The following is a 13,292-nucleotide window of genomic DNA, read 5'->3' as shown; positions in this document are numbered from 1 at the left end:
GTTTCAGAAATTCAGCCAGAAACTGATGGGTTCCTAGCTGCTGCAAAAGGTTCTAGCTTGTTCTCGAGCGCCCCCAGGTGGTCCAGTGAGAATTTAACTTTAAAACACTTAACAGTACTGGGAAGAACAATTGGATTAAAAACCCCTCTGGTCACCAGAAGGCCCCCTTCCAGGAGATTCTGAAAGGCGAAGGTTCTGGGGCAAGTGCTGTAAAAGAACTCATCTTATGTGTAGTTCAGGGGGTGTGAAGATGCACTTTAAGTTAATGCGATTTTGTTCATTCCAACCTAGCAATTTTGGGTATTCTTGAAGCTGAAAAAGAAAGAAGAAAGTCAGGGTTGTCATCGAGAGTTCAGTTTCGAAACCAAGGTTCTGAGCCAAAGTATACTCAGGAGCTGACCCTGAATCGGCAGAAGCAGCGGGCGTGCATGGAGGAGACCCTCTGGCTGCAGGTGAGTGTGTGCCAGGGTCGTCTCCACACGAAACAGGACTCGGGACGCTTAGTTTCTGAATAGCACCATTCATCTCTGCTCTGCCATCGTTTCGGAGGTCCATTGGCATTTGGGCACACTGACTGTGTCCCTGCCCACTTTGCAGGAGAACATCAGAGACAAGCTGCGTCCTATCCCCATCACGGCTTCTGTGGAGATCCAGGAGCCCAGCTCTCGCCGGCGGGTGAACTCACTTCCTGAAGTTCTTCCCATCCTGAATTCGAATGAAGCCAAAACGGTCCAGACAGATGTAAGCTTCTTGGCTTCTCTTTTGCCAGTGTTGGATTTGTTTTACAGGCAACTTCCTGTGGCCAGGTATGGTGGCCTTGTGTATGCTTTTAATCCCAGCACTCAGAGGCAGGGGCAGGAGGTCTCTGAGTTCATGGTCAGTGTGATTTACACAGCAAATTCCAGCTCAATCAGGGTTCAAGACCCTGTCTAAGAAAAAAAATAATCAACAAAAATACCACTTATTTCTATATACATAATTGGCCTCTGAGAAGGTGTTTCTCAAGGTAGCAGTGAAGAGAACAACCTAAGATGGAATTTAGGGACCAGAATTTTATTTTCTTCCTTGTTTTCTTCCTTGTTTTTAGTCCCTGGTCCTTACTGAGACTATAGTTAGCCAAACCTTCATTCTCCTGTAGTTGTCATACTTTATTTTACCACCGAGAACAACACAGTATGATAAATATATATTATTAAAATCAAGGAATAGCAAAACTTAGCAAAGCAAGGGAAAATTCACAATGAAATACTAAAGTGTCTAATGCAGCTCGGTCATTGTGGGAAGCAAATGTGCATTCTGGCCTGCTGGACATGGCATAGGATATGGGATCTGTGTGCTAGGACAGAGCGGAAATGAGCCTAGGAAAGTATGACATATTGATCTGGCATTATTGTTGTTATAATTATTGTTGTTGTTGCTGTTATTGTTATCTTTTTGTTTTGCTTTTGAGACAGGTTTTCTCTGCATAGCCCTGGCTGTCCTAGAACTTGCCCTGTAGACCAGGTTGGCCTCCAACTCAGAGACCCACCTTCCTCTTCCTCCCCCTGAGTGCTGGATTAAAGGCATGCGCCCCTACAGCCTGGCTATTATTATCATTATTATTATCGTCTTGGTTACTGTTTTGGTGCTGGGCATTATTCCCAGGGCCTCCCAGGTGCTTACCACGTGCTTTGCTCTGACACTGCGCACTAGCTGTCAAAATCCAGTCAGTGGATGGAGATATGGCTGAGTAGTTGGCGGAGTGCTTGCCTAGTGTGTACAAACCTTGACTTCAGTACCCAGCACCATGTAACAATGGCAAGCCCTCCATGCCTGTAGTGCCGACACTTGGGAGGTCGAGTCAGGAGCATCTGACAGACAAGGCCATCTTTAACTATATAGCAACTTTGAGACCTAACTGACACCCCATCTTCATAAAAACTCCCAACAACAACAACCACCACACACACACACACACAATCCAGCTGTTGCTGAATTAGCCCTGGCTGTCCTGGAACTCACTTTGTAGACCAGACTGGCCTCGAACTCAGAAATCTACCTGCCTCTGCCTCCCAAGTGCTGGGATTAAAGGTGTGCGCCACCACCTGGCTGTTACTAATTCTTGTGTACATTCCTAGCTCCTGAGCCAAGTTAAACATAACAGGAAAGGAGACCTTGTTCCTAATTGTATTTTCCTCATCTGAACAATGGGCACAGAATGAGAGAGTCTCCTCAGACTGTCCTAAAGGTTAAGTGAGTTAAGATATGTAAATCACTTTAGGTAGCATAAGGTCATGATACTGCTATAGCTCCTCTGAAAGTAAAGCAGCCCTATAGAGACCATGATGAGACCAAGCTAGAATGGAAAGTTAAGTGTCTTGTCTAAAGGCACACAGCTGAGCAGGTATGAGAGGAGGGCTTGGAACTCAGATTCTCTAGCTTGGTGGGGCTCATGCTCTGCTGCACCCCACCCGCCTTGACCTGGTCAAAGTCACTTTGATAGAGCAGTAGCCAAGTGTTTGCCAAAGGAGGGTAAAAGATCACAGGGAAGTGGGCTGACTGTGGAGACCTTTGGGTACTCATCTCTCTGCATTTGGTTCCTTACAGGTCCACTTCTTAAAGGAAGGATGTGGAGACGACAATGTCTGTAACAGCAACCTTAAGCTAGAGTATAAATTTGGTACCCGAGAAGGAAATCAAGACAAATTCTCTTACCTTCCAATGTAAGAATCACAAGCAGAAGTAACAGACCTCTAGGCTTTGGTTACAGAAGTAACTGAACATGGGTTGAGATTGTCTTTGTTGCTCTCTTTCTTTCTTTTTTTTTTTAATAGTCAAAAGGGCATCCCAGAATTAGTCCTAAAAGATCAGAAAGATATAGCTCTGGAAATAACGGTGACCAACGGCCCTTCGGATCCAAGGAATCCCCGGAAAGATGGCGACGATGCCCATGAAGCCAAACTCATCGCCACGTTTCCAGACACTCTGACTTATTCCGCTTACAGAGAACTGAGGGCTTTCCCTGTAAGTGTTTTTTGAGAAAGAAGCAGGGAGGGAAAGACTGGTGTCACATAGCACATGAACAAACCGTGACCCCAAAGCCTTTTCTGCCATAGGAGAAGCAGCTAAGCTGTGTGGCCAACCAGAATGGCTCCCAAGCGGACTGTGAGCTCGGAAATCCTTTCAAGAGAAATTCCAGTGTAGGTGATGCCTCCCCACTCTGTCTTACTGTTCTGAATGCCAGTGCTGTGCCCAGAGGCCTGGCCGTTGGTGACTGCTCTTCCCATATATTTTTTTCAGGTTACTTTTTATCTGATTTTAAGTACAACTGAGGTCACCTTTGACACCACAGATCTGGATATTAATCTGAAGTTGGAAACGTAAGCGTAACTTCAACCTCTCCATTCTTACTTCAGGAGAACCCGGGAGTCGCTGAATTAGCACTGATCTAACTCATAAAAGAAATGTAATTGTAATGAGAAAACTGACTGTTCAAATAAAACCCCATTGTTTCCCCTTTTCATTTTCAGAACAAGCAATCAGGATAATTTGGCTCCAATTACAGCGAAGGCAAAAGTGGTTATTGAATTGCTTTTATCGGTCTCCGGGTAAGTGTTGTGTTTGGCATAACAAATCAATGTTTGAAAGAACCATTTATAATCCTCATGGAAACGTGTGTTTTTTTAATTTGACAGAGTCGCTAAGCCTTCGCAGGTGTATTTTGGAGGTACAGTTGTTGGTGAGCAAGCTATGAAATCTGAAGATGAAGTGGGAAGTTTAATAGAATATGAATTCAGGGTAAGGCCAAGCCATCGGTCCCAGACACAGTGTTTTCATGTCATTTTAGTCAGTGACCAGTCGCAGACATCTTAAGGAACTACTCAGTTGAAAATGTTTGCCTGTTTTTTGTTTTTTTTAAACATGTATTTACTATTATATCTAAGTACACTGTAGCTGTCTTCAGACACACCAGAAGAGGGCATCAGATCTCATTACAGATGGTTGTGAGCCACCATGTGGTTGCTGGGATTTGAACTCAGGACCTTCGGAAGAGCAGTCAGTGCTCTTAACTGCTGAGCCATTTCTCCAGCCCCTGTTTGCCTGTTTTTAACAGTGGAAACCTTATCCTCCCAAGTACAGAATAACTTTTGGGAATTGTAATGTGCATGTAATATAGACAAGAAGTAATACTTAATTTTTCCCCCCTCAGGGTCTGTAGAACAAAGAAAAAGTTCTAAGTAATTCGTTCTTTGTTAGAAAGTCATCTTTCTGATGCCCTTGGCTGAAGGAATACTCTCGTTTACTTCCCTCTCACCAAGCCCAATTTTTTAGTGGTGAAAGTAGACTTGGTATCTGCCAGCAAAAGAGGCAGATGGGTGATAGGCTCAGGGTGAGCAACCACAGTGACTCTGGGTCCAGCTTAACAAACTGGACATGGACTGTGGTGTCTGCCTTATGCCTCGTATGAATTTGGGTCTGCATAGTGCAAACTGAGTTCCTAAATGCTGGTGAGCATTGAACTTAAAGCCTGAAATGGCAAGAGTGGCCGTGGCCCTAAGCCAGCACTCTAAAGAGGCAAGGCCTCCCCAGGAAGGCTGGCTGGCCTGAGCTCTATGCAGTCAGGAAAATGAGGGTTGGAACTGTGCTCAGTAGTGCAGGCAGGCCACTCTGCCCTCTCACTCTAGGCCTCTGTTGTACAAAGCTACTCTGCTCCCAGCACTGGCTCTGAGCTGTCACGCGGTTCTCCATAGCCTTCCCTGTGTGGCTGATGGCAGAGGCAGCTTCATTTTCACAGTAGGGGGGTTTTCCAGAAGCAGGATATGGGTGCCTGGGCCATAGCAGAGGCTTTGCCATCTGCCAGGCAGGGTGCTCACTGAACAATCCACAAACAAGCCCGGGACTTTGCCTGTGCTGACGGGAACATGCCGTAACTGCACTGTGGGCTTTGTTGCATAAGGTAGTTACTTGTGGATTGAACAGGCAATCCTTCCACTTTGACCATTTTTCCCCTTCTATCTTTATGACAAAAATCTTCTAATTACTACTGTCTATTTCGCAAACTCTTTTCCTGGTCCGTTTGTGGGATTTGTGCTTCCCTGTAGGTTAATGCTGGGTATTTAGCCTATGGGCAATAGGATGTGCTACTTAATTTTGCCATAAAAGGATGATATTATATCGATATGCGTTGTTTTCTGACAGGTGATTAACTTAGGCAAACCTCTTAAAAACCTCGGCACAGCAACGTTGAATATACAGTGGCCCAAGGAGATTAGCAATGGCAAATGGTTGCTTTATTTGATGAAAGTTGAATCCAAAGGTTTGGAGCAGATTGTTTGTGAGCCACACAATGAAATAAACTACCTGAAGCTGAAGGTAAGCTGACAGTTTTCCTGCACGCCCCCTCACCTCTTGCACCTCCCTTATCCCCACTCCAGAGTGAGTGGGGTAGACTCGACTCTGCTCAGGAAGCTGCACTGTGGCGTGCTGACTTTTTCTGTGGGTGTCACAGTTTCCTCATTTATAACTGAGTAAGCCAGTGCGACAGAAGCGGTTTTGCTGATGCATGACTGTTATGGAACATCCACTTGTTGGGACGAAGGACATTTTCTAAAGTGTTATGACGCAATAAGCTGTGTCAGAAGAACATGCCCTGGGGATGAAGCAGTGGACATAAAGTGCACAGAGTGTCAGGAAGGCACAGCCAAGGCCTTTGTACTGAGGCAGACGACCTTGAACACTTGCATTCTTATTAATAGTAAGTGTTCATAGAGTCCCTTACTGTGTCACTGCCAGGCCAAGCACTGTGTGTATTCTCTTGAGAATTTTGAGATAGTTTTTACTACCCCCCCCCCACAATGAATGCCCTGAGACATTAAGTACCCTCAAAACGGCACAGCTGTTAAGAGAGAGGAGGATTCTGCATAAGCACCCACTGACTTCAAAGCCTAACCCCTCTACTGCAGCACACTTACATAATTAGCATAGGTGAGTGAGTTCCAGTGTGGTAGATGGCTGCTCTTTTTCTTTTAAATTCTTAGGGGTTTTGCTGTTGTTTGGTTGGGGTTTTTGTTGTTGTTGTTGTTGTTGTTTTGAGACAAGGTTTCTCTGGTTCACCCTGGCTGTCCTGGAACTCACCAGGTTGGCCTCAAACTTAGAGATCCCTCTATCTCTGTCTCCCAAGTGCTGGGATTAAAGGCATGAACCACTATGCCTGGCTTGGTTGTTTATTTTTGAGGCAGGTCCTATGTAGCCCAGGCTGGCCTTGAACTTTTGGGGTAACCAGAAATGACCTTGACATCTTGATCCTCCAGCCACTACCTCCCAAGTGCTGGTATTATATCATGTGCTGCTGCGCCCATACATGCTAGGCTAGGCTAGGCTAGGCTAGGCTAGGCTAGGCCCAAACCCAGGGCTTCATGCATTCTAGGCAAGCATCCTGCTAGTTCAGCTACATCTCCAGTCCTCTTTATTTTAAATTCCAAAGTGACTGTATAGTCACAGACTTACAGCTTGCTCCTTGACTCAGCAACACTGAAAAACATGCTGGCCTGTTATTTTTATTCTTAAGTTTAAGTTGACTATCCCGTTCTAAGCAAGCCTAGATGCAAAAATGCTGTAAAGATTGCTCATAGGAGAGACTCACCTTGTATAAGGAGGACATAATGCTAAAAGTTCTTATCTGTCTTATCTTCAATGCTCCTCTCTATGTTGATCATACAAAGGGCCTTGTGCTTTCCCGTTGTTCTTCATGGCTTCTTTTCATCATTCCATATGTGCTGACTCTCTCTGATGTGGTGGACACGGAGCTGAATGCTGGAGTAGGGTAGATCTCTGGTTTCTGATCTACTGATGCTGTGTATTGTGGTTGAGTGGAGAGACAAGAACAGAGGAGGTGTCTTTCTTTCCCTGAGTTTCAGTATCACACTAGGAATAAACTACTTAAATAAATAGACCTAAATAAATAGAGTCCCCACCGATGAACTTTAAAATGGCCATAATGCTTGCTGGCTTTACCTTTTCTCTGCTTTTGATGGTGGGAGGGAAGATGGGACACTTAATGGTAGCCTTGGCAGAATTTGGACTCTCTGAGACACTGAGCACACTAGAGGGATTGTTTGGCCTCCGGCCGCGCCCACAAAGGATAATTCTGATAAGGCTTCTTGAGGTGGGAAGACCCACACTAAGGTAGATGGCATCAAGCCCTGGCCTGGGATGCTGGACCTGAGAGAAGGGAGAAAGTGAGCTGAGCACAGGCAGTCATTGCTCTCTGCTTCTCGACTGTGGATGCCATGTGACCAGCTGCCTTCAGCTCCTCACCTTCCACTGCCACAGGGAACCGTGAAGCAAAGAAGGCCCTTGTCTTAGTTAGGGTTTTACTGCTGTGGACAGACACCACGACCAAGGCAAGTCTTACAAAGGACAACATTTCATTGGGGCTGGTTTACAGGTTCAGAGGTTCAGTCCATTATCATCAAGGCAGGAACATGGCAGCATCCAGGCAGGCATGGTGCAGGAGGAGCTGAGAGCTCTACATCTTCATCTGAAGGTGCTAGGGGAATACTGACTTCCAGGCAGCTAGAACCAGGGTATTAAAACCCACGCCCATGGTGACGCACCTACTCCAACAAGGCCACACCTACTTCAACACCTCCTAATACTGCCACTCCATGGGCTGAGCACATGGAAACCATCACACTACTCCTGTAAGTTACCTATGTCAGGGTGTTTTATCATAGAACAGGAAAAGAAGTATAAGAAGGTGAATACTACTGATGCTATAAATTTGGCTTCATTTGGGAGGTTTATAGAGCAATGGCAGATTTACATAATGTTTGTCTGTTTTGGCTATCACTCTTAGGAGTCTCACAACTCAAGAAAGAAACGGGAACTTCCTGAAAAACAGATAGATGACAGCAGGAAATTTTCTTTATTTCCTGAAAGAAAATACCAGACCCTCGTGAGTATTTTTCCAGATGGTGAATGTGCTGTGTGTGAACAAGGAATGGCTTCCCAGAACAGTGGGTTCTGACCACCAGTCTCCTCTTTAGAACTGCAGCGTCAACGTGAGGTGTGTGACCATCAGGTGCCCACTCCGAGGGCTGGACAGCAAGGCCTCTCTCGTTCTGCGCTCCAGATTGTGGAACAGTACATTTCTAGAGGTGCGGCTCTGCCTCCTGGGAGAATTTGCTACTGCCGGGGACATTTGTCACTTTCCTAACACACCTCTTGTCCCCCATAGGAATATTCCAAACTGAACTACTTGGACATTCTCGTGAGGGCTTCAATAGATGTGACTGCTGCTGCTCAGAACATCAAGCTCCCTCACGCGGGCACTCAGGTGAGATCTGGGACCTTAAGCTCAGAGATGGCCACTTCTCTACACCATGGCTACAACCTGTGATCATCTTCTTTGGTCCTCCTACTCCTCAGGTCCTGTTCCTCCTTAAAGGACAGTTTGAGGTTCTGCCATTTGAAGGTGTATTTTAGTAGAAGAGTTGAAAATAAAAAATGGACCCGAGCCAAGCCTAGTAATGCAGGTGTGTTAATAACCGAGGCAGGAGGATTACTGATTTAGTCTGTCTGGATTTCAGAGTGAATTCAGGGCTGGCCTGGGCAATTTAGTGGGTCCCTGTTCCAAAATGAAAAGTTTAAAAGGGTCAATAGGTAGCTCGTGCTTCCTACCACCACCCAAGGCCCTCGGTCCAATCCCAGGTGCTACACACACACCCAAAAATAGAAGCCTAGAGCAGAGCTGTGGTCAGGATGAGAACCGGGCAGCCACACAATGGAAGAATAGCTTACAGCCAGTAGATAGTGAAGGCAGCCCATCCCTGGGACTGCAGCCATCCTCAGAATGCCTGTGCTATGTGTGGCCAATGGAGGAGCCTAGAAAAGATATTTCTCTGTACATCTGGAATTGAGAAGCCAATCACAGTGGCTCACTTCTACAATCCTAGCACTTGGAAGGCCAAAGCAGAAGGGTTGTTGCAAGTTTGAGGGAGCCTAAGCTATTTAGTGAATCCCAGGTTAAAATAGACCACAGTGAGACCCTACCTCAAAACCCCTGTGAATGAAAGATTGAATGAATCGATCAATCATCAATCTATTAGTGTAGAATTGACTTTTGTAAAATAAGTCCCTGATGCTTCCTTTGGAACAAGCCTTGGCCATGGAACAGCCTTTCCAATGACAGACAGAACTGTCCTGTCTCCTTGAACACCTTCAGAAGGAAGATTGTCTCTCCCTAACTGTCCTGTGACCTGTCAGTGGGGCTGAGAACGGGTCTCAGGTCTCAGTTCTAGAAGGTTACCACCCGAGGGCCTGATGTCAAGTCTGGTTGCCTATTCACAAAGGAAAATCCTCGTCTTGGGCATGTTATCTTATCCAGACTCCTTGTGGAGATGGAGTCTCTGTATGACCCTGCTTTCTTTCTAGCCTTTTGTCTAGAACCCATCTCTTTTGAAAATGGAGACATTTTCTTATTGCTGGTCTTCTACTACCTCCTATTTTCTGTGATTTTTGGGCTACAATAGCTCAGGCCCCATGACGGCACTTCCTTGTATATCTGAAGGTGCAGTGTTTAAGCCTGAATATTAGACCTTACTTTGAGCCTCAGGATGCCCTCTTTCTCGATCCCCTGACTTGTTTTGGGTTACACTTTTGTCCTCATCTCAGGGCTCGCTTCCTTTCTAGTCTGAAGATCATTTTCCCTGTTAATAGACACAAACTAGATTGTGTAATTCAGTCTTTTTGAAACCTAAAGAAAGAAAACTAGAAATCTGTTTATCAATTGCCCAATTTCAAGAGTTTAAGTGTTTGCCACTCATAAGACACTTTTAAGTTTAGACAGTGTCATAACAAGTGAAATCAGAAACCACACAATTGAGCCAGGTAAGATGATTGTATTTTGACATCAGTTTAATTAAATCCACCACATGCAAACAAGCACCTGTTAAAGCACATGGGTGTCTTCCCTGTACTACGGTGCTAGAAGTGAAACTGAATAAAATTCAGTGTCGAGAATTTCAATGTAATCCAAGAAAGAAGGGGCCATGTATGTGTGTACACGTGTCTCCATTCTATTCCTAAGAATCATGTAGGGACTATCCAAGTTTCTTGGCTGCTGAAGACAGAAGAAATTGTAATAGATAGAAAGGAGTACCCCATTCTTCCTGGCAGTGAGATTTTCATTCCAAGGGTTTCAAATTCAGAGAACTTGAGATACGTGTGCGTTTAGAAGATGGGCTTATATGCGCACAGAGATGGATGGTAAATTTGATACTAAGTTTTATAAAAGTTGTGACAGCCCCTTTGCTAGATGACTTATACTGTTGTTCGGTCAGAGTGGGCTTTATAATGTAAATTGGGGCAGGTGTTTTGGCAGTTGGCAAGCTGATGTGGCCTCTGTACTGGTTATTGGTGATAAAATTGGATATACCAGTAGAGTGTGTGAGCCCTTTCTGCCCTTGGCACATGGTGAATGAGGTCACCTATGGAAAGCCACCCCCATGGAAATTCATAAGGTTTAATGAGTCCAAAGGGAAAAGTTATTTACTAGGAATTATAAAGCCTTATAGACGTTTCTTTTGAGTTGTTACAAATCCCTAAGACATTTTAGGATTGGAGCTAAACATTTTTGATGGGTGTTTGCCATTAATCAAATGCTTAGAATGTCTCATTGCTACAGCTTGAGTCTGAGTTACACCTTGAGAAACCTACCTTGTCCACATATACTGGCATGGTAAAAAGTCATTTTAGGAAATTGTGCTGTTATGAGGGTCTTTAGTTTGATAGCCTAAGAAAAAAAAAAGTTTAATGGCTCCTCTTTGTTGCAAAGCTTGCCCCTTGTTTCACAGCGTCTTTGGAATCTGAGGTTTGTAGAATAATTGCACCCAAACTTACCCTTTCCTTTCCACGGCTGAAAATTGACTAAAAGTCTGATCCTTCTCAAAAGGATGTTGGCTGAAGGCTGGAGGTGGAGCTTGGAGGTAGAGTGTTTACTACACATGTGCAAAGCTTGACTCCAGTACAGCAAGATTTAAACACAACAACAGAACAAAACCAAGTAATTGTGGTGAAACACAGTTAGCTGCTGATAGCTGTTCAGACGCAAAAGGGAGTGGTGGGTACGTCATTGTATAGTTTTCTCTGCTTTTCTTTAATACACACACACACACACACACACACACACACAGACTTACTTTAAGACTTACATTAGAAATACAACCCAGGCCTTTCCAGTTCTGGATAAGATTTTCAGGGAAAGCCCATTGAAGCAATATTCTGTGGTTGTGAGAAATGGCTGACAAAGGAAGCGACTTGTCTGTCCTCTCTCTTTTTCGTTCAGAACATGTATAGGAGCAGAACTGAGCCGAACTGAAGCCATCGGTACCTGATGTGAGCTGGCACTGGGTTTATAGTGGTGTCTCTTTTGTGCCCTGCAGGTTCGAGTGACGGTGTTTCCCTCAAAGACTGTAGCTCAGTATTCAGGGGTAGCTTGGTGGATCATCCTCCTGGCTGTTCTTGCTGGGATTCTGATGCTGGCTCTATTAGTGTTTTTACTGTGGAAGGTAAGTCGTGTCTGTCTCTTGAGTTTGGGATGTAAACTTCATGTCTTTATAGATGAGGATTCACACTGACACATTTGTAGTTCCTTTTTTCATTACTTCTCTTTTTCCCAACATTTAATATATATGTGTGTATGTGTGTGTGTGTGTGTGTGTGTGTGTGTGTATATATGTATGTATGTATTTAATGTATGTAAGTACACTGCTATCTTCAGACACACCCGAAGAGGGCATCAGATCCCTTCATAGATGGTTGTGCACCACCATGTGGTTGCTGGGAATTGAACTCAGGACCTCTGGAAAAGCAGTCAGTGCTCTTAACCACTGAGACATCTCTCTAGCCCCCTTTTCCAACATTTTATCATAAAATTATTGTAAATCTGCGAGACTTTTTATAAGGAATACCCATATATCTTAACAATTTATATTTAAAGATTACTCATGTGTAAAAAGTTTCTAAAAATAAGTTTAATATCTCATATATAATTCAGCTTGTTTGGTAAATGACAATTTGAATTTTGCTACTTTATTTAGTGTTCTCTGTACCTGCAATCAAACCCTAAATCTAAGCCAACTTGACAGATAACAGTTAGATCTGAATATAAATTCCTGCTAATTTCCCCTTCTGTAAAGAAGCCTTCACGTCAGCCACTGGGGATCATCGCCCTTACATCTAACTTAGGACTAGGGAAACATGGCAGAAAGAATACTCCATCTCACGGTTTCTCAGCCTGTAACAAGCATGGCAAACACTCGGGCTCAGTGTGATGGTCCTCATTAGACTCTAATCTTCTGACCGCACAAGGTGTGATCTTCTCGCCCTGCTTCCTACCCGTAAAGACTCATATGCCATCAAAAGACTATGTAGGAGATAGTTATGAGTGTTTGTCAATAGATTACAACCTCTATAGGTCTCATGTGAGTCTCAGGGAGTCATGGAGGTCCACTGTCCTTATGGGTGATTCCAGATTACAGAAATCTCTGGAAACTGGCATCTTGACGACTGACTTGGTAGAACCTGATATGATGTGAGGAGATAATATTTACAGTCTCACTCTTTGGTTTCATGAGTTGCACCGCAGAAACACTTGCCTTCTTATTAATGTCATTGTGTGTGGAGTGCTTCCCAATGTGTTTATTCTAGAAGGCTTGTTGGTGGGAAGTAAGAATGCGCTAGGGTCAAACCACACTTTTCCTTCCATTGTGTCCTGGAGTATGACAGACGAAGGATACTCTTGACTTTCCAGGTTTGAGTGAGTCTCCCCCCCACTCCCCACCCCCCACCATTCTTACAAACAACTTCCTTTTGCCAGGCTGAGATACTCTTGAGACGTGGTATCTGTCCATACCAGTAGCCTTCCTGATACACAGTTTGTTTTTTTTGTTTTTTTTGTTTTTATGTTTTACTCCACTATATCTCAAGCAGTAGGTGTATCTGGCAAATACAGCCAATGAATATTAGGGATCTTGGTATCATTATTTGATGTTAAAAATTAATTTGGAGTTTTGATACTTGAAGATGTTCTTATATTCTCTGGAAGAGGCCACAAGGCCAGTCTTTTCCCAGAGCAGATTTTATTGGCAGCTTGAATCCTTATGTAGTCATGACAGTAGATGCAGAGTTACAATTCCCGAGCAGTGTATAATTTTGGGCAAATAATTTTCATCCCCCTAGATCTCAGCTGTTTAATAATTGGGTCAGACTAAATGATTTCATTGGGTTCTTTGTGTTCTAATTTCCAGACC

At 44.2% G+C, this 13,292-nt stretch overlaps 1 protein-coding gene across 2 annotated transcripts in view; it reads left to right on the top strand.

Annotated features, from left to right (window-relative positions):
- The window catches only part of Itga6 (integrin subunit alpha 6), a 73,627-nt gene that overhangs the window by 53,669 nt on the left and 6,666 nt on the right, over nt 1–13,292 (top strand). For both annotated transcript variants that reach the window (XM_021151742.3, XM_029473910.2), the window contains exons 12-24: nt 292–452; nt 598–741; nt 2,587–2,702; nt 2,814–3,003; nt 3,096–3,179; nt 3,280–3,359; nt 3,510–3,587; nt 3,675–3,777; nt 5,179–5,352; nt 7,838–7,936; nt 8,028–8,138; nt 8,219–8,317; nt 11,424–11,549. In XM_021151742.3, the coding sequence (XP_021007401.2) occupies nt 292–452; nt 598–741; nt 2,587–2,702; nt 2,814–3,003; nt 3,096–3,179; nt 3,280–3,359; nt 3,510–3,587; nt 3,675–3,777; nt 5,179–5,352; nt 7,838–7,936; nt 8,028–8,138; nt 8,219–8,317; nt 11,424–11,549 (1,565 nt within the window). The remainder of the gene's footprint in view (nt 1–291; nt 453–597; nt 742–2,586; nt 2,703–2,813; nt 3,004–3,095; nt 3,180–3,279; nt 3,360–3,509; nt 3,588–3,674; nt 3,778–5,178; nt 5,353–7,837; nt 7,937–8,027; nt 8,139–8,218; nt 8,318–11,423; nt 11,550–13,292) is intronic.

This window comes from Mus caroli, unplaced genomic scaffold, assembly GCF_978045245.1.
Source record: "Mus caroli unplaced genomic scaffold, Mus_caroli_1 scaffold_2, whole genome shotgun sequence".
Taxonomy (NCBI): Eukaryota; Metazoa; Chordata; class Mammalia; order Rodentia; family Muridae; genus Mus; species Mus caroli.
This window is presented reverse-complemented; position numbering and strand designations above follow the sequence as displayed.